The 21,131-nt window shown below is 44.2% G+C and overlaps 1 protein-coding gene across 3 annotated transcripts; it reads right to left on the reverse strand.

The window, feature by feature from the left end:
- Positions 1 to 1,649: 1,649 nt before the first annotated feature.
- Positions 1,650 to 18,778, reverse strand: LRRC32 (leucine rich repeat containing 32). Of its 3 annotated transcripts, none has more exons than XM_061351365.1 (3): positions 18,299 to 18,778; positions 9,921 to 10,014; positions 1,650 to 5,303 (listed from the first exon to the last, which is right to left on the reverse strand). In XM_061351365.1, the coding sequence occupies exons 2-3, from the start codon at positions 10,008 to 10,010 to the stop codon at positions 3,363 to 3,365; spliced, it is 2,031 nt and encodes a 676-aa protein (XP_061207349.1). In that variant the 5' UTR covers positions 10,011 to 10,014; positions 18,299 to 18,778; the 3' UTR covers positions 1,650 to 3,362. The 3 variants fall into 3 exon arrangements, with proteins under 3 accessions (XP_061207349.1, XP_061207351.1, XP_061207350.1); XM_061351367.1 differs by having other exon boundaries at positions 18,179 to 18,778; XM_061351366.1 differs by lacking the exon at positions 18,299 to 18,778 and adding an exon at positions 13,623 to 15,047.
- Positions 18,779 to 21,131: the final 2,353 nt, after the last annotated feature.

A 21,131-nucleotide genomic window follows, 5' to 3' on the forward strand; every position in this document is an offset into this window, starting at 1 on the left:
AGCTGCAGAGAGGAAGCAGCTTGTTGCATGCAAGAATTTAAGAGAAAGAAGTTTGCATTGGCTGCATAAATCCCACACGCTCTAGTACATATCCCAGAGTCCCAGAAGGATATTCCTTGGCTTAGCAGAATGAGCTTTCCCTGCATTAATAGAGGTTATTGCAAGGACTTTATGAAAAAAACAATGAATGAGGGTGTAATTTTAGTTGCAAAATTACAGCCAAAACAGCATGGATTGTGCCAACCCGTTAGAACAATGGGGCTAAATGGCAGAAAGATGTGTAATGTGTGAGTAATGACCATACTCGGTTCAGTGTCATGTACTTTGGTGTTTGGGCTTCTTTCAGGCACAGGAGCAAAGAGGGGAGGCAAGAACTGGGCCTGTCATCTGCACACCTTTATTTTGAGGAATAATATCACAAACAGCTCCTGTTTCTCCCTGTTTTCTTTCTCTTTGCTCTTTTACTCACATTTTCTTTCTCTCATGCTCCTCATCCCATCCAGAATAACAGAACTGGCAGGAGTGGTCTCATGTCACTTCTCAGTTGCTTATGCTACTAACAAATCCAAATGAGCCGTGCTGCACTTTACTCCTGAGGTTTATTCCTCGAGAAAGCTGTTTCTGCTCCCAGGGAAGTCAATGGAAGTCTAATTAGTCCCAGATGTTTAGTAATAACAAGCACTTCCTCTTGGTAGAGCCAAACAAAAGCAGTGTTAAAACCGTTAATTAAATGGGTTTGGCTCTGTCATCAGTTTATTAACTAATTCCAGTCATGGCAGCCAAGCTAATACTCAGAAGGAGATATAATCTTGCCATGCTCGACACAAAAGTGAACTCAGTGTGTGGCTAAACGAGCCCACATCTGGGCACACAGCTCAGCTTGCTTCCACAGCAAAGGAAAAGCTCACCAGCCTCAGCATTGGGCTTCCAACTAATCCCTGGGATTGCTGCTTGTGCAGACTTTCTCCTACACAAATAACAGCTGGAGACAATGGGTAACATTGGCTCTTTGTAAATGTTAGATCAGACTCTATTGCTGTTAATTGTCTCTGCAAATTCTTGCCTATAACTTCAGTAGGTCTTGTTCTCCATTGGTTGTACTCAAAGAGAGAGACTTGGAGCTGTGTTCTCTAAGGGAGACCTTATCTCCATGTTCCAGTATTTAAAGGGTGATTACAAAGGAGAGGAAGACTCCTGTTTTACAAGGAGCCCCATGGAAAAGCCGAGGGGTGATGGGCACAAATCACTCCTGGGGAGATTCCGATTGGACACAAGAGGAAAATTTTTCACACTGAGAGCAGACAGCCATTGGAATAATCTCCCCAAGGGTGTAGTAACTCCCCAGTGTTGGACACTGTTAAGATTAGACACTGTTTAGATTGGGCTGGACAGGGTGCTGGGCATCTGGTCTAGGCCATGCTTTGCCTGGAGCGTTTGGACCACATGATCCTTGAGGTCTCTTCCAGCGTGGGATTCTGTGATTCTATTCTATTATCCTATGATTAAGATATAGAGCATATGTCTCTGCTTCAGAACAAGAAGTTAAAGGTCTAAGGTGGAGTCTGAACACCACAGAAAAATAGGAAGACATAGTTTTTCATCTGTGGAGCATTCCAAGCTGGTGCTTTAATATATTCACAACTCTGTGCTTTTTACAAAATTCAAAGGTGTTTTTATTGTACAAAATTCCACAATGAAAACTACCAGCCAGTTTCTTACATAACTGCTTTAAAAATAGAATTATACACCTTTTTGTAGTGTTAATTTTGACATTCACTAGCTGGAAGAAACAGAAATGAAGCAGCAATTTGACTCTGAGTAATTTACCTGGACAGGTTTTGGTTTGACCTCTATTTCTCCTATGTGCCTTAACGTAGAGCTCCTGGCATTAGCAGAAAACCTGATACAGCTCCTTTCGAAGCCATTGAACCCTGTTAGTAGGTCAGGCTCACACTGGCGGTGAGCTTTATTTTTCACTTCAAAAGGGTGAATTTGCTGTCAGAGTAAGGGACATAATATATGTCAGTGTCAGCTTTTAGCAATGCAACAGGTTGGCCAATGTTAAAACCATCACAGAATGAGGATCTGCATAACTTTTCTTGCAGCCAGTCCTCTAGACCATAATAACACTTCAGGGAAAAACGGTAGACATCTGATCTGATTAATGGCCCAGGTCTAGGTTCCCTGTGTATTGTTTCACACTTGTTTTTTTTTGCTGTTTAACCTCCTGTGACCTTTAAAAATAGATATATTATTCTTTTGCATTGAAATACCATTGTATGCAGTGAGTTCCCAACGGTTTTCCTTAGGACTATAAACATTTCAGTCCAATGGTAGCTGATTGAAATTCATTCTCCAAGATTTTCCTTTTAGAAAGCCTTCACCCCAGAGATGAATTTCTTCACATTAAACCCAGTTAAATATGTATTGCACACGAGGGGCAAATTTCTCCTCTTTGAGTTGAACTGTGGACCTGTGACCTTCTGAGCAGATCTGGGTAATGGAGAGTGCAGCTGTTTCATGCCTGAGATTTCTCTTGCATCCCTCGTGGGTATTAAGTGCCAAGACTAATTGACCTCATCTACCTCTTGTGTTTTGCCCTGGTGGCTGGAGTAACATATTACAAGCAAAGGGAGGTATCTAAAGAGATTCTTACCACCAAGGTCTTTGGTTCCCATGGTCAGCCATGGGCTTTCTAAATGGCAGCCACAAACACAATAGACACAAATTGTTATTTCCTTTTTTAGATAAATTCTCATTGTTTTGGCACTCCTGGGAAATTTGCAACCAAATTCAGGGAAAAAATGTATTTTGGCCTGCCCTGGCATAGGTTTGTTTGATTTCAGTTGAGAAAGGACTAGGAGCTAGCCAGTTAGGGAAAAGCAGACCCATTCAAAATAGCTTTATCTCTGTAACTTTGATAAGGGCTTTTCTACTCAGTTGACATCATCAGTGACTGTCATAACATGATTTGGATACAATGCTCAATTTCCATGAAGTCTTTCTATGAAGGTGACATCACAAAGCATCTCTGAGCTTAGTGAAAAGTCTCAAGACCTTAGAGGGATGTTTCTCTTGGTCCAGTTTAAATTACATACCCTTCAAAACACTTTACAGTGGCCTCTTCTACCACTGCATACACTTTTTAAGCAGATCTGCCAGAGCATGAAGCAAGTGCAAAACACAGTAAATTCTCCTTGCAGTACCTGCAACCCAGAGCCCTGTAGCGGTGCAGTTGAGGGGCACTTTGAAACCATCTTAAAATCCACAGTTAAAAATCAAAGATGAGAATTTTACCCTTCATTTCTACACAGCGGCAGTGTAGCACCTGATTTCTTCTGTTTTCAAGGCATTTTGTGTTCCTATGCTTTAAACTGATGGCTAAAGTTTTGCCTGCGGAAGCAAAAGAATGAACCCACGCCAATGATAATCACAGATAAAACCAACACAAATGTTAATATGATAAGGAAGTTGATTTTCTTCAGATCCTCCTTTTCACAGTTTTCTGGTCTAATGTTTCCAATGTGCATTTCTTCCTGGTACCCGAAGTTCTGAGTGTACTGGCACGTTAAGTGCTCCACATTTGGGATCTGGACATTTTTGTTCTGGATCAGTGATGAAAGCCAGATGTTTCCACAGCAGTTGAGTGGGTTCCCAGTGAGATACAAGTTTTTAAGTGAATTTTCTAATGCTAAAATATTGCTGTTCTGTAATGTACTAAACCTATTGTTCCGTAGGTCCAGAACTTCCAGTGGAGAGTCACTACCCCACTTAGGCAGCCAGTTCAGCTGATTTTCAGAGAGGTTTAAATGTTTAAGGTGACTAAAGCAAGGCAAGTCAATATTTAAATCTATGAGGCTATTGCCATGTAAATACAAATATTCCAGAGACTTTTCCAGTCCTGATAATGCTTTCGCTTCTATTTTCATTCCGGGGTTCATGGAGAGATCCAAGATGACCAGAGAAGTCTTGTAGAAAGTGTATGCTGGTAGGTTGCTCAGCATGTTGTCAGCTAGGTACAAGTACTGAAGATTAGGAGAGTCAACAAATGACACACAACCACTTTCCTCTCCAGCAAGCCTTTGCTTAGCTAATCCTGAGTACATGCTGCAAAGGCTGATATTATTGCTCTGTAGATTAAGCAGTCTGAGGCTAGGGAGGCTTGAGAAGATATCAAATTGTAGGGTCTGAAGATGGTTGTTTTGAATGTACAGCTCCTTCAGATTTGACAGGGTGCCAGCATCTAGGAGAAGGTTGTGCAAAGCATTGTAGCTCAAGTCGAGGACAGTTAGGGAGGTCAATGCACTGTCATAAGTTACTGTAAATGCCTGAAGACAGTTTCTACTGAGATTAAGGGTGTGAAGGGACAGCATTGATTCAAAGAAATCATCCGGAAAGGATTTGATTTCATTATAACTTAAGTCTAAATATACGAGGTGGGATAAATAAAGAGAACTTTTGTTTCTGCTTTGCTTCTGATCAAGAAGATGAAAAGAAGCATCTATCCATTCTTTTTCCATATAGTCCATTTTACTATGAGGGGATTCATTAGTGAGCTGGATTAAATTCTTTGATAAATTCAGAGTTACCAGCTTATTTACCTGGGGGAAGACTGGGAAGTGAAAAAGTTTGTTTTCACTCAAATCCAAACATCTTAAGCTATATTCATCATCTGATTTTGTGGTGTGGAAGGTCTCAATGCTATTCCTGCTGAGGTCAAGTATCTCTAGCTGCCTGAGGTTGAAATCAGAGATGCAAGTAATTGAATTCATGGAGAGGTTGAGTTTGGAAAGGTTCACCAGAGTTTCAAAAGCACCTTCTTCTATTTCCATGATGATATTACTCTGAAGATCTAGCTCCACAAGACCGGGAGATCCCTGAAACATCTTGTGTGATATCATTATAATACTGTTGTCTGCCAAGGAGAGATACCGCAGGGCTGGAGCTTGTTTGATGAAGTACTCAGCCATCCCATTGTACAGACTGTTGTGGGACAAGTCCAGTACTTCCACCTTGGGTAAAAGTCCAATCCCTTCTGTCCCATTCTGAGCAAGCTCATATAGGTGATTGTTGGCTAAGTTTATTTCTAGCAAACTTGTCATGTGTGAGAAGACTCCAGGCGTGATGAAGCTGATCTGGTTAGAGCTTAAATCCAGACACTGGAGGGAAGTGTAAAACGATAATGGCATTTCAGGGATGCTTTGAATCAGATTTCCAGACAGATCTATTTTGTTTACATTCGGGTACAGCTCATGAGGGATTTGGTGGAGGTCTTTGTTGTGGCAAAATGCCTGTGAGTTTGCCTGCCAGGAAAAGAACAGAGAAAAGGGGTTGTCACCTGACAAATGAAGAACATCTTTGCATGATCATCCAAGCAGATCCTTCTCCTGGAACACTGATAAAGCTACATTCCCTGAGCATTCAGACAGCAAGAACAACAACCCTCATGCTTCTTTGCACTCAATTCATTTTAAAGACATTTCTGACTTACAACAGTAGAGTTTTAGCTGCATGTGATACCTACTAAATGTTCTCCCTTTTGTACCTTTCTGCTAGGCTCATTTTAATAGACCCACTGAAGGAGTTTTGCTGCTTTCTATTGCAATCTAGCATCATTTCCTCACTTTTTTTTTCCTGATATTTTATTTTATCAGTTTCATCATTGTATTAGATTTTGCAAACCCTACTTGCAATAGTAAACAGTACTTCAAAGACTTTCACTCTGTTAGCAGCGTAGCTCCCAAAGCAAAGGGATGGAGAAATGTATAAGGATGCTATAGCACAAAAACCATCTCTCTCCTTCTAACTCACACTCTCAAATATTTTGTTATGTCTTTCTGACACAGGGTGCCCAGAGGAGCTGTGGCTGCCCCATCCCTGGCAGTGTTCAACGGCAGGTTGGACACAGGGGCTTGGAACAAGCTGCTCTAGTGGAAGGGGTCCCTGCCCATGGCAGGGGTTGGAACTGGATGAGCTTTAAGGTCCCTTCCAACCTCAACCATTCTGTGATTCGTTCCATGATTCCTTTAACCATGGCTCAGTTAGGCAATGTGTCTTTAACCACATGGGTCATTCAACAACTGAAATATTTCTGATGCAAATCTCCAAACTTTTCCTGCTTTAACCGTCCATGCTTATCCTTTTCCTAAGGCAACAGACCCCTTCTTCTTCAGTATGGACAGCATGTACCCATACAAGACACCCATGATACAACATGGAAAAGACAAATAATGTAAAACCATCTTTTGAGAGAAAAAAGCTGTGATGTGCAGTGAGGGTCACGACTTTTCAGTCCAATTCTAAGAGGAAGGTAGAAAAAAGTGTTAAATTCATCTTCTAGATGCATGTCTGTTTAATTGCAGCTAGGGCTGAGTCTGTATGTACAGCAAAACCCAGAGTGTGTGCTGATAAGCAAACATGACCATGGCCATCCTTGTATAAATGTCAAACCATGTTTTGTTATCAAGGAGAACATAGAGCAGCGGGAGGAAGTGGAATGTGAAAGGCTTAGGCAGCATTTAATTTATTGGAGGAAAACTCTTGTTATGAATGTATTTGGGTGACTGGGTCATGTACTGTTTGTAGAAAGATCAGAAAGAGAAGAAAGGAAAAAATCTGTTGAATCTTAACTTGCGTGGAGCAGCAGAATCCAGATTCCGTGACGCACAGCTTTTCAGACATTAAAGGGACTTTGGAAGTAAAAAAAGCTAAAAACCATCTGCTTCATGTGAACTTTGAGGTGAACGAAGTGGCAGGTCTGTTTGGAAGTGGGGCAATAGTCAGCATTTTGTAAATCCCTTTTGTATCATGTGAGCTTTGGAGAATACACAAAAATGTGCCAGAGAAGTGTAAGTGCTCATCCAAACTCTAGATACACACAGACTGCTCCACAGTCCTTTCCATAATACATCTTTCCCAAAGATCCCCAGTAAATGGCCTATTAAAGCCTGAAACCCTTCTTATTTTTCCCCTCCAACTCACTAAACAAATCAGAATAAAAATGAAGGGAATTTTCTGGCTTCTCCCTGACATTATCCCTTTCCTGCAAAGTCACTGTAGAATTACTCATTTTGAGCTAAAACGCACAAAGTTGTGCTTAGCTCCGAGCCTCGAATAACAGAAAGTGTCTTCTTGCTTGGTTTGTAGAGAGGGAGAAGCCAGAAGGAGTCAATGAAGAAGCAGCAGCCGCTTTGCAGCCTAAGAGAGATTCCAGGTTTCTTCCCAGTCTTTGAGTCAGATCTCAACAAGAATTGAGCACCCTCCACTCCCTCTGGGCACCCAGCATCTTAACTAAGTCCTGATCCAACTCCCATAGATGCCAGCAGCTTGTTTTCACTGAAGATGATGTGGGAGAGGTCAGTCTCAGTTCACCATGTATCTCACAGGATTAGGTTTTTAATCTGCATCCACTGAACCCTCCCAGTGATAAAAGGGAGAGATAAAATCTATGCCTCCCACTGTCTCCCATTTGTTCCTATAGCATTTTCCCTCCCATATTTTAACTTTCATTCCTTTCCAGTGACTATTTCCATCCTCACTGTATTTCTTATCTAGTCTGTTCTGCACCATCTTTTTCTCCCCCTAGGCTCAAACTGCACAAATTCTGTTCTCATTAGCACTCGGAAGAAAAGATGAAGCATTTCTCAGTGGAATGGAGCAAACAGCATCTGTTTGTGTGTATCTCCTCTCCTTCCACCCCATAGCTCAATGGGTTGGCAGCCTGAGGCTGGGAAAGAGATTTTTACTGGTCTCACATTCTGGCTTCATCATCTCTGACTGTGCTGCCACCAGTAGTACTGCAGGGTGCGAGCACTTGGTCCTTTGGTGTACGGTCCCATTCAGATGCTGGCAAAAGGTGACCCAACAACTAATAACTTGAGCATCATTTGGATCAGTTGTCACCCACCTTAGCAAAAGCCCTAGAAACAAAGCAGCTGGATTCAAGCCCCTACTTGTGCTCTCCTGTACCAATTCAGGAGCATTTGAACAGAAGAATTTGGGCTGGAGACACAAGGCACTGACTTGCACTTGCACAATGTACCTGCATGTTATCTAGAAGATCTACCCAGCTACATAACCAACTGGCCTCTGATAACTGGTTATGCACATATTCAACTGGCCTCTGATAACTGGTTATGCACATATTCAATGCAAAGTGATATAATTTGCTAAAACCCCATCCCTTATATGAAGTATTTTAAAGCTCCTCCTTTGCCAGTTACGATGATTTAACAGAAACACCTTTCTTTAGGAGGTAAAACATGAACCAATTGGAGCCCCTGTCCTTGGAAGGCAACATGAATTAGGAAAAACATCCTGACATTGAAGCTGTTCCTTCTTGTCTTGCAAACAGGTAGATTATGCAGTAACTTGTATAATCAGTGCAGGGGGCTGGTAGGCACTGTTTATTTCCTAAACCCTCTTCTAGAAGACCTTGGTTCAATGACAGGAGCACCAGCAGTGAGTCAGAGAGGCACATGGATTTCTGACTCACACCTTTTCCATGAGATCTGGGATGAAAGTTTCCATTTCTGAGCCTTTTGCTATTCTAAAGTTGTCGCCACAGGGAAAGTACTGTGTAAAACAGCGAGGCTGTGATGAAAAATCATGCTGTGAAGTAAGCAGGGCTCTCAGTGGACCCATCAGCTCCTTCAGTAGCTCCATCTTTCTTTAAGCTCTGTTTGGATTTACACAGGACCAAACAATCAGCGAAGGAAGATGATCAACATCGACATCAGTGATGCTGAGCTGTTAATTTGTACCATAAGAGCATCCCAACCCTTGACTGCAGTGTGTTTGCTGTTGGGGCCAAATTTACCCTAGCCTGGTTGCGCGGAGCCTTGGGCTGTTGGCTTGATAAAAGCAGTTTAGAGGGGAGTGGTGGAAACAAGCACGTGTTTACTTCTCAGCAGTCAGCCTGATCTGTGACCCACCAAGGAATGGGATGGAATGGATTTGCTTGGATTATTGCACCATGTGGCTATGATACATGGGACCCAAGCTGTCATGTTTACAGTGGCTTCATCAGTCTTCCCTCCCCAGCCAACGAATTGAGCTACCCAGTCACCTTCCCAAGATCTTTTTATATATACTAGGTCTTAATTTCTCTGGAATTCAGGAAGTGCAGCAATATGGCAGGGTGGGCAGGAATGGAATGAGTCCCATAAGGGCGATGTGTACAGCTAGCAAATTAATTTTTTTCCCTATTTTGGAAATTGTTGAGGATTTGTGCGGAACAGCTTCAACATTCAGGGGAAAAAAAAAAAAGAAGATAAATATTTTTAAACGTTCTGTTGCAGTCAGAAGCACTTGGATGGGGAAGGAAGAAAGTTCAGCTGTGAATAGCGTTTGTAATATACCAGGTGCTTGCAAAAACTTCAAGGAGCAAAATTCAAGGAGGAAAAGGCTTTGTCACTTCTTTTACCTCCAGCAGAAGTCAGGTACAACTCCACTGGCAGCGATGTTGTGTCAGGGTAGAGGAGGTCAGTCTCCTCCTATGACAAAAGGGCTGATGTAGATGTATTTCAGAGAAGACGCTTTATTTGAAGCACAAAGAACTTAGGCCTGATATAAAGGAGTTGATTTTAGGGCTAAGTTCTTTCTCTGTTGCAACCACAGAGTCCCTGTACAGTGTTGGGGAAATCAGGTCAAATTTCTTTCAACCAGCTCTCCCTTAGGAAAATAAAGAAGATAATGTCCCTTCTTCTCCCAGCTCCCTTGATGTACTGTCACAAGGACACAGCCTCAGAACAGCCTGCTGGGCCTCCACTGCTGCAGCAAAGCCCACCTCTACCATGGAAACCCCGGTACTTGGAGGGTTTCCCTTCTTGGAGATCATATCTGTTTGTGCACTGCCTGTAACATGGGGGTCCCAACCTCATCCAGGATCTCAAGGGACCTGAGTATGGAGACAGCCTTACCATCTCACAGGGCATCATCCCCTCTGTGGATTGATTGTTAGAGGTTCCTCTGTTCACCACTGCCAGGAAGAAGATGATGTACAGTTTCATGGTTCTGCAGGTAAAAGTAATTCTGGTTAGATTTCTAATATGACACAGTGAAAGATCATCATCTAACACGGGGAAACACATAGTGCAATAAACTAACCCATCTCTGAGCCTGCATCCCTTTGAGCCTGATGGGAAAAAAGAGATTTACATGAGGAAGGTCCAAGGTATTTCATGGGATTGCCCCAGTGTGATTTCAGCTGCTACCCAGATGATACCCAGCCACCCAACGAAGTCCAGGTGCTCAAGTCTGGCATCATGGAGAAAGGCAACCACTGAAGACCCAGTTACCTTCACTCTCCCCATAGAGGCAGCTCAGGTACTTAAAACTGGGCTGGACATTTGGGGTGCCAAGTCCTGAGCAAAGCAAACAAGTGACACTCAGAAACACCATACATTGGGAACACTTTATATTTCCATCCGCAGCATTTTCCATTCCTCTCATCCCAGAGTGTCAAAGAGATTGTACACTCTCATCCAGATTTGTTGAGTTAATATAAACAGCTCAGAGGATGGACTGAGAACTTTTTGTCCAAATGTCAGTTTTCCATTTTATACTTCCCAGGTATGGGCAGCCTTTTAAATACACTTGAAAGCAGATGCCTTACAAGGAGAAAGATATAAAATGGAATGGATTTGTGTGAAATGAAGGATTCATTAGAGTTTAACTGGAAAGCAATCAGGAAAGAGCATAGGAGTAACTACAAAAGGAGCAAAAATAGTGGGAAGACAGCCACTGGGCAATGGAATTAAAATGCAAACAAGGCCAAGGGAAAGCATTTGTCCTTAAAATGCCTTGTTTCTAGATTTACACTAATGAGGTGTCTGGCTGTGGTCACCACTGACGTGAGCTCCAGTTATCACTTCCTTATGACAGCCTCTGTTGCAAACTTGCTGAGTGTGTGTGTGTTTGTATGGCTTCTTGAGACAGATACGAGCTGGTCCTGCCCACATCTATAGCCAGGGACGCACAGGCCGGCGAGGCACACACCAGCTCCTAACTGGAAGCTATGAGGCAATATATAGCTAGCACTGCTCTTAAGTCTTTCCAGGCACTAGCCTGCATCTGCAAGCTCCAAGGGCATGCCAATCCCATGCGCACGTGCCGCCAAGAACCGGCATCGGCGTACCGTTACTCAGCGGCTTCCACCCACAGAGCATCAGGAGGCTGGAAACAAAAGAGATGGGATCATTCCCAGCTGGTGGAGATCCCTCCGCTTAGTCACTGTTTGAGGGATGCAGCTGATAGCCATGCTTCCACAAGGTTATTGCAATTGCTGGACAGCAGTGTCAACAGGCTCACTACAGAAACCTGCCTGGTCCCTCTACTTCCGAGCCAGAGCAAAGGGCTGTGTACAAGGAAGAGGGAAACTGGGGAGGCTTAGCCCATGGCTGCTCTATTTTCAGATGCACATTCATAACATCATAGAACGGTTTGGGTTGGAAAGGACCTTAAAGCTCATCCAGCTCCAACCCCTGCCACGGGCAGGGACCCCTTCCACTGGAGCAGCTTGCTCCAAGCCCCTGTGTCCAACCTGGCCTTGAACACTGCCAGGGATGGGGCAGCCACAGCTTCTCTGGGCACCCTGTGCCAGCGCCTCAGCACCCTCACAGGGAAGAGCTTCTGCCTAAGAGCTCAGCTCAGTCTCCCCTCTGGAAAGTTAAAGCCATTCTCCTTGGCCTGTCCCTACAGGCCCTTGTCCAAAGCCCCTCTCCATGTTTCTTGTAGCCCCTTTAGGCACTGGAAAATCGCTCTAAGGTCTCCTCTGAGACCTTCTATTCCTTCCAGTTCAGGGAAACAGCTGGTAATGAATGATGATCCGGGACCCCAAGATGAAAGAGTTTGGAATTTGTTTTTGGAGCTTAGCATCAGGATCAAAAATCTGCTCCTCTCCCCTCTGGAACAAAACTCTAAAACATGAGTGTTCATTCTTGACCCTTTTAATTAATGTTGGCACAGTATACTGAAGTCATCCTCTAGAAGGAGGAATTGCTGACACCACCACCTATAATGTCTTTGTTGTCTCCCATCTGTTCTTCATTCCCCAGGGCTTAGAGGAATGGGTGCCTCCTATAAGGAGGAAAAAGGGTTTTATCATTTGGGTATCAGTTTGCAGGAACTGAAATAAAAACCAAACATACCAATGGTTACAAAGCTTTATTCAGAGCCCTCCAATAGAAATTGTTTCTGTTTAGATCCAATTAATTAAGTTGAGGAAATCTCCATGGATATTACCCACAACAGGGCACCACCCTGATGGACATCATGCGTCCCACATGCTCTGCAGTGTCTTTTTTTGCCACACTGCCAGTGCAAAGTATTGTCCCTTTGCTCCTTTAACAGTAAACCTGACACAGTGCAGACTCTTGACATGCTTTGAAACTCTCTAAACTGTAAGCTTATAAAGCAACGGAGAAATGGATGTATTTGAACACAAAAATGTGTTTTAATGGCCTGCTGTGTAAAACCTATCTGTAGTAAGCAAGGATGTTGTGCCTCAGGGTGTTTCTAAGGTGGGTCTCACATCCTGAAGCACTAGGATGTGGTGGTCTCTCCCAGCATGAGCCCACATGAACTCTGTCCATAGGAAGGTAAAGCTGCTTCTCATGGTGCGGAGCATGGAGATTCACCTTCCCAAGGTGGTTTTCAGCTCAGCTGCCCAGCTGAGGAGCTTTTCCTACCTAGCTTTTCTCTATACATCCTTTACATGCCCCTCAGCAACACCTAGCATGACACAGCACCACATTCCCCTTCTTTCTGTACCCATCACTACCCTCCTAGTGCAGAGCTCAGGGCTCACAGGACCCCCATTGTGCTGGTGTCAGAGAGCATCACCACTAACCCCTGCCTGCTGGTGCTGGCACCGATGTCTCGAACCACAGCTTACAGAAACAATCCAGGAGCAGCAGTAGCAACAACTCACCCTAAAAGAGCTTTTATTGCTCTGAGGCTTTCCCAGCTTCGTGCTTGGTGCCACTTTGCTCCCACTGACAGCTGTGATAAAAATCCCAGCATCCCACAGAGCAGGACTGAGCTCCGAGCCCCATTCAATGTCACAGCTTTCCATCACAGTACTTCAAAATCACCCATCCCCATCCCCAGCTGTAAAATAGAGGTGATTTCTGTGAATAACACCCCTGAGGAGCCTTATTAAATGGGTCAAATAATTTAGCATCCAGAAAAAGAATAGTACCCAAACCACATCAGCATACCCACTTAACAGATGCGAGGGCAAAGGCAGAGAAGAGCAGTGATTTGCCCCGAAGACACACTGAAAACAATGGTATAATCAGGGTTTAATCCCAGTTTTCCCTGTTTTCACTCCAGAGCAATATTTGCCCCCATCTCTATTACAATATTATCCCTAAAACCACTTCACAGATGCTGCTTGTAGCTACCAACAGCAGCACATTCTAAATTTCCCCCAAAGGTAATTTTTATTACTGCTTACACAATTAACAGAGACTTTATCCTGTGCCAAAAAGAGGTTAAATACAAGAGAATACACCAAACACAAACCAAACTCCTCAGGGTCTAATCGCTTTTCACGCTAGACCCTTTGCTGCTGAGTTGGAGCCTTCAGGGTTAAAAAAGAGTGAGTATTTCATGTTTACCTTGTTTCAAGGGTTCCCCGCTTCCCCAGACACTGCTTATCATGTCTTTAAAACGCATATCCAGCTCTTCAAAACCGGTTCAGTCCTGGTACCGAGGAGGTTGCCCATCAGCTTCATGCTCACCCATTCAGGACGCCAAAGGCTCCCTCTTAACTTCAGAACAGAGGCATTTTCAGGGAAATAACCTTATTTGGGACGGTGTCTGCTTTAAATTATGTTCCTTGTCTTCCTCCGCACTCCTCTCCAGGCTCTTGCTGGGTCCCAGCCACCGCTGTGCTCCGGATGGAGTCAGCTACTGTGCGACATCCTGAAGCCCTTTGCTTGGGGCAGGCGTTGAGAAACAAGGGGATTTTTGCCAGAGAAACTTGTCAGGATCAGGCCACGGGGAATAAGTGACTTATCATTGCCGATGCCATTGTTTAGCTGCATGCGTGCTGCAAGGCAGCGTGTTTACTTTAGGGTTTTGTGCCTGCGAGATGCATTCCTGGAGTGTTGCAGCCTCCTCACCCTGTACCTAAATCTCTCTCTGCATCTTTAGGAAAACAGCGTTTGAGGATTGGAAGTTTAAGACTATATAATAAATACAAATCCCAGAAATCTGGAAACCTGTCCTGGAAGAAATAACTCTTTCTCTTTGCAGTCACCCCACTGATCCGGCTGTGATAGCAGTCTGCGGGCAGCACAAGGGTCCAGTGCTAGCTACAGTGTTCCTGAATTGATGGGTTTTCATCACATAAGGGAGGAATTAGGGACCTCGATAAAGGCAAAGGGGTCTGAAAATCAAGACGAGTTGCTGACTTTTTGGCAGTGAGTACATAGTGCTGAATCTACCAGACCTACAGGGAAAAATTCCCACTGTAAAAGAGGAGTTTTTATCATGCAGAAGGTGATTCTGGATTGCCTGGGAGTTCAGCCCTTTATTTATTATTTTGTGCTGCCCTCTAGGGCTGGAGCAGCTGTCTAATTGTTGGTTTCCCCACTTCCTTTTCCTAATTAATCCTGCTTCTGGAAAACCCACCTTTCCATAGATTCCCCCATTGTTTTCTCCCAACCTCACAAGCCTCAACTGCTGCAATGCACTTTTCCCAGGGTTGAAATAACATGCCAAAGATCTGGGCTCTCAGCATCCCTCCTGTTTTGCAATGCACCCTGAAACGGGAGGTGTGAATGGTATGTATGTGTGCAGTATGTGTGCGGGCATGATTAGGTGCAACTGATGGAAATATCCAAGTTTAACTCTCCAAAGAGCAGCCTGCCAATGAAATTATCACAACTCTGGACATGTTCCCCCTGGCTGGGCTCTCATCAGACTGGTTCTGATCACCTTCCCCCAAGCACATCGTGTCTTGAACTGTTTTTCCCCTTGATCCCTTTGGCACACTCCCTAGAGTCAAGCCCTCCATCTGCAGTCCCCTTGGGGTAAGCAGGAAACTCATGTTGAAGCTGAGGACTGGTGGTGTCCAGAGGTTTAAATGCCTTTTGGATGATCTGGATTTAGAGTCCACCTCGTCAGCAGTGTGCAATAGCACTTTCAACACACAGACAATTTTGCAAGGAAAACCTCAAATATTTGAGATCTTCAAGAAAACAAAAATACTTTTTTTATATACATAATAGGATATTTTGGTTTGATTTGGAGATGAAATATAAATATCATGCCTATAATGAAGAATAGCGAGTGCCCTGAGTGATAGCAGCTTCACTTATTTCTACACCTGGATGTTCAGAGGACTTTGGGTAAAAATAGCAGGGTTTTTGTTGGTTGTGTGTTTTAGAGCCAACTCTGTTCCTCAAGCTGTTCCACAGAGTGGCCAAGCAGCTGTGCCAGCTGAACTGTGAAGAAGCGCCTGGACAGAAACAAATGCCAAAGCAGGAGGGAAGGGCATGCACTGATTCTGCTGCTCAGGACTTTGCTTCATTAAAGCCACAGCCTTAGAGGACACTGGGAAAAATCAGTGCTGTCCTTATCATCTTTGCCCTTTCCTAAAGTGGATCTGACAGCAAACAGCTCCAAAGACCCTGAAGCATTTGGCTGACTTCCCATTTTCGTGTTTTGGGCTACCCAGCAGTTTACACCTTAAAGTGCTGTTGAAACATCAGCATGATGGATGTGCTTGGGTCACCTCCATAAGACACGATTGGGTCACCTCCATGGGGCAGACTGAAGAACCAAGGTCTTTTGCCCACCTGCACAGAATAGCAAGGGCTGTCCCACCCCATCGATGCCAAAGAGTTTGTGCCTGCGGCTCAAACAGATCATGCCCTTCCTGATTTTCCTGTGGTCTCTTGAGCAATTACTGCCTGCCCCGTTTCTGGATTCCACCCCACATCACTCAAAGCTGATGGCACCTCATTAGACTTCCCTTCTCCCCCAAACCCTCTCGTCTGCATGGCCCAGAGCAAGGAGGAAAAGCAAATCTCAGCTTTTGGCTCCCATGAGCCAGTCTGTAATGGTCTGCAGCTTCCCAAGGGTTTTGGATAAACAAGAGTATGTCTTGATGATCGTGTGTCTTGAACCTCCAGGCCTTTTGGAGTCTGTCCATCCCTAACGCTGCTGCTTTCTAAGGCACTGCTTTTGGGTTGAGTCCTGTGTTGAGCCGCATGAATCAAACTCTCCAGAGGAGTAAACAAAACAAGCTCCCTCCTTAAAAAGTGGGTCTGAACTGCAAGGGCAGGAATGGGACGAGTCTTGCTCCCTTTCAACTGGAGTAGCTCCCTGGTGATTCATCCCACTGGGGAGCTGGATACAACACTCATATTAAACAATAAATAACCCATGCCATCCTCAGCCACAGCCTTTGTTCTACCTCTTCTTCTAGAGGTGCAGCTGCAGCTCATGGCACCCATAGCATCTCCAGGAGATGCTTCTGTCATCAATTGCTCATGTCATCTACACTGTTCTTGGTCTTATGGGCAGATGCAGCCTCCTGCCTCTCTGGTGTCAAGCCCATGCATTAAAAATAAGGACCCCTACCTCTCCTGTAATCCCATCATGGCTTTTCTCCTGTCTTATGAATCTGCTGCCTTCCTTCCTTCTCTCTCCATCCTCTCTCCATGTGCACCTCTATCACGTGGTCAGCATTTCCCTACCAAAAATTGAAATTATTGGACACACAGGGTTTAGCCAGTTCCCCTGCCTCATTCACCTTTTGTTCTATTCCTTTCTCCAGAAGAGAAGATGTAAATGAATGAGAATTGTATGAATCCCACCAAGCTATGGACTTTGTGAGGAAGGACTGGGCAAGGGGGCATCAGCAGATGGGAAAATGAAAACACTTCCATCAACAAAAATTGACACATCCTGGCATTTGCAGATTAAACTCTCAGACCATGAAATACTCTCCCTAGAAAACAAAATTCCTGGAGAAACTCAAATACAGGAACCAAACCAGAATCTTTTCTCACCAACTTTAATCTAAGTGCGGCAAAAAGAGAGAAAACCCAGCTTTTCATTCAGCAATATTTCTTTTATTGACAGTGGAGTCAGTGATTGGGAAAATGTGTATTCAAATTATATGATCCAACAGGAGATAAAATAAAGTGAGGAAAATGATTTCTGATAGATCTGACTTGCGTGATACTGATACCCCCCCTTGAATCCATCCATCACTGTATCAGTAAAAGGCCAAGCACTAATACAGTCACTAAGCTGTAACCATCTACTTTAAAAAGGGATGACTCTTGGTGAACTTTTATTATTGAAAAGTAAAGTTTTTCAGCATTTTGGATTAATCAGGTCATTTTAAAGTTGAAATGGTCACATCTTAGTAAAAAAGCAGATTTCCACTGTTGTGAGAAGCCAAACTTTGGCTCTATTTAAGGCAAACATATTTGTACTTTTATCAAAAATACAACAGGGTTTGGCTTTAGAAAACTGTGTCTTTTTACATAAACTAGATTTCCTAAAACTTTGTTAATTGCAAATATCACCTAAAACATTAATTCCTCATAGTAACAGCCCAGATGCAGCAAAATACTATCAGTAAGTCATTGTTCACCCAAGGTGACATTCAAGCTGTCAGGCTCTTAAGAGTAGAAAAATAACCCTGCCATCTCACACCTCGTGCTCCAACAGGGAGAGTTCAATGACAGCACTGATAGTAAGAAGAGCAGAGGAGCTAAACACTGTTTTGCCCCTTTTACCCCAGGACTGTATGATTTTCCCAGGGTTATATTAGGATTCAGTGTTCGAGAGCTGGATGAACAGCATTTAGGCAGTGCACAATGCTGATCTCTGCAGCACTCATGGTTCAGAGTGCTATAATGCAGTAATACCATAAATAGACTAAAGTCCTGTGAAGAAAGGAGAAAAAAACCCCAACCCATCTCCCCATCTTCTATTACTATAAACACAGAGAATAATAACAAAGCAAGCACATGACAACTGTATTGTTATAAACTAACCCGTGCCTCCTTAACGTAAAGGCTCTAACTCACTGCAGTGAGAGTCCCTGATGGATTAAATATACAGCTGTGTGGATGAAAGCATCAGCACAGTGTGTTTAGGCAGTTCCTCAGCCTACTCATAAACACTGTATACGTTATTTAGACAGTACCTTCCTCATCTGGGTTATTTATAAAGGCTGCAGCTCTAAGTCACCAGAGCCCCCATCTCTCCCTCAGTCCAAAGCTCAACTTTCCAGCAGGCTCCCGGTTTCACACGCGTCTCCACGTACCTGCTCTGTGGCTGGAAGAGGAGGAGGAAGAGGAGGAGGAGGAGGTTTCGCCTCTGCTTGCAGCCTTCTGCCTCCCGGACTCTCCCAGCAGCCTTTCCAGCGCAAGCCGAGGAAGAGTTTCCTTGGGGAAGTCGTACCTCTGTTGCATGCCAGCTGACTAAAACTCTGCGAGCTCCGAGAGAAGTTTGAAGTCACAGGGAAAAAAAATGCTCCCCATAGACTGGTCCTTGAATTCATTGCTTCGCAGTCGCGGGCTCTTATATATTCCCAGGCTCCCACAAGCACGTGAATGCATACCTCCGTAATGGTTTTAAAATGTGTGTGTCCTCCGCGCTTCCCTTTATTTTCCATTTCGTTCACTCAACCTTGGCTCGTTTCCTGCAGTTTCTCAGCTGGTAATTACGCTCTCCTCTCGTATTGACACATGAAACACTCTGTGAATGCCACGAAAAATCCCCTCCGCTGGCTTCAGGGACATGTGCTTGTCTCTGAAGTTCGCCGTGCCTGTCCTGCAGATGTGAGTGTGAGCTTTCAGCCACATGGACCTGCATGTTCTTGGGGGCAGCATTTACTGGGGTGGGGGTAAATCATAGGGACTGAGCTGTTCCCAAACCCTAAACACCATTCTGTGCAGGGTAGAGTGTGAAGGAAAAGGGTGTATCAGAGGGAAGCACCACAGTAGGGCAGACACATTGTGGTTGATGTCCCAACAGCTCAGGTGTGTCTCTGTGGCTCAGCAGTGGGATGGCCAAATGCAGCCCTGGGGGAAAGGATAAATTCAATTTAATGCTTGAATGGGTAATAATGTAAATGCTTTTTAAAAAGGGCAATGGGATGGAGTTTATTTGTTTTCCTTGGGTGTGAAATTCCCTTTTATTTCAGAAATTATGCTCTCATGTAAATTGGTGGGAAACCTACATACTACTCATGGTGTCCTGTACTTAGGCATGTCCTGCTACCTGGACAAGTGTCTGCTTGCTCCACATGTTCGCTTACACAAATACAAACCTCTTGTAAGGTTTTGCAGCCTCCTGAATGAGTGCCTTACGACCAAACCAAGTCTTGGTTTCACCAGCCAGGACCCAGTCTCCCCAGGCCACCCCACTATGGAGCTCCCAAAGGCACCAGGGACCACTTCAAACCTTCCACTTTCTCCCTTCTAGGTGCACCTCCACTGAGCAAAATACCCCTCAGAGGTGAGGCTTGGCTTCAGCATCACCTGTTTCCCCTCCTTTGCATTGAGAAGTGAAATGATGGCCAATGATTTTCGTCCGAAAAATGGGGTGCTGAATCCTTTGTCCTGGACAGCATCAATTCTGTCTTGCTTTCCTGCCTCTGTTGTTAAGATCAGCCAAAAGCCATTAGAGACTATGGTGATAGGACAAGGGGTAACAGGTTCAGACTCAAACAGAGGGAGTTTAGATTGGATATAATGAAGAAGTTTTTTTCTGTGAGGGTGGTGAGGCACTGGAATGGGTTGCCCAGGGAAGCTGTGAATGCTCCATCCCTGGCAGTGTTCAAAGTCAGGTTGGACGGAGCCTTGGGTGACAAGGTTTAGTGTGAGGTGTCCCTGCCCATGGCAGGGGGGTTGGAACTGGATGGTCTTAAGTTCCTTTCCAACCCTAACTATTCTATGATTCTATGTCCTTTGGGGGTTGGAACTAGATGATCTTAAAGTCTTTTCCAACCCTAACCATTCTATGACCCTGTATTCCTTTCATACCATATGGCAACAAGTCTACAGATGTGAAAGTTGTGGTCAGTTAAATATTATAGTAAATATATATACTTTACACTTGTTGCAGTAAGTACGTAACAAGGATAATAAATTCAGTGGTAATGTGTACATAATGATAAAGAAGTACACAATAATGATTTTATTATTGTGATAGCTATTGCTTGTGTACATGTATAGCTGTAGATGTATATTTACTAAAGCCGAAATGGCTTAACAATTTGTAAATGTATTATTTCTCATTGATTTTTCTTGGCAAAAGAAGCAGATCCTATGGAGAAGCTTCCTTGTGTGCAGCAGTCTCAAAACCTTATTGATGTTCTTAGAATAGCACTTTTATGTGACATAGGTGGTCCCAAGAATTCAAGGAAGTACCAAAGGGTGAGTCTGTGGTCTGAAAGCTGTATAGCGCAAACAAAACCATGTAATAGCTGTCCACTATCTCTCCATCTCATGGCACCATGCCTAGTGAATATGTCTGCACTGTTTGGTTTGGCATGAGCTTGACATCGATGTGTTGATGTACGTCTCCTACCCAAGCCAAAACTCGCCTTGTGGTCCATGGTAGTTTATTTGGCTGGGACTGACCTACAAGGAAGGCTCACCAAGGCACAAGGATGTATTGTATCCCCTCCTGTCACCATGCCAGGGCAACCTGATGGCCAACTTGATGTCACAGCAGCCAAGCCTGGAGGATAGCTGTGGACCAGATGCTTGCAGACGGGGGTCCGATTGTATTTTCCAAATGGTGCATGCCTGGCTAAAAGGAAACTGTCCAGAAAGGAGAAGTCTCCTGATAACGAATTTCAGACTCATTTGGAAGCAGAAAGAATTATTCTCATAGATCCTGCTGTTGTTAGACCTCCATCTCTGATGCGTGTGCTGCAGAAGAATTGGGTCCAGCTATGGCTGATCCCCAGTGACAACTGAGTGCTGATACTTTACCAGTTACACCTCCCCCACTAAAGATGCGTCTCTTAGGGAGTGATCCTTCGCCCGATCTGCACAGAGGTGGCCCTTCTCTAGAGCAACTTGACTACGTCCAGGCATGCTGTACTCAGATATCCAGCTCTGGATGGTGTCCCCACAGCCTTGAGG

Source organism: Neopsephotus bourkii, unplaced genomic scaffold, assembly GCF_033783945.1.
Source record: "Neopsephotus bourkii isolate Nb327-2 ecotype Australia unplaced genomic scaffold, CSIRO-AGI_Nbou_v1 NB_580, whole genome shotgun sequence".
NCBI classification, from domain to species: domain Eukaryota; kingdom Metazoa; phylum Chordata; class Aves; order Psittaciformes; family Psittacidae; genus Neopsephotus; species Neopsephotus bourkii.

Excerpts from the sequence above, each read along its gene's own strand:
- LRRC32 (XM_061351365.1), bottom strand. The coding sequence starts at position 10,010 with ATGAAACTGTACATCATCTTCTTCCTGGCAGTGGTGAACAGAGGAACC. Across the intron at positions 5,304-9,920 it reads GGATGATGCCCTGTGAGATG|GCAAACTCACAGGCATTTTG; the intron begins GTAAGGCTGTCT and ends TTTTCCTGGCAG.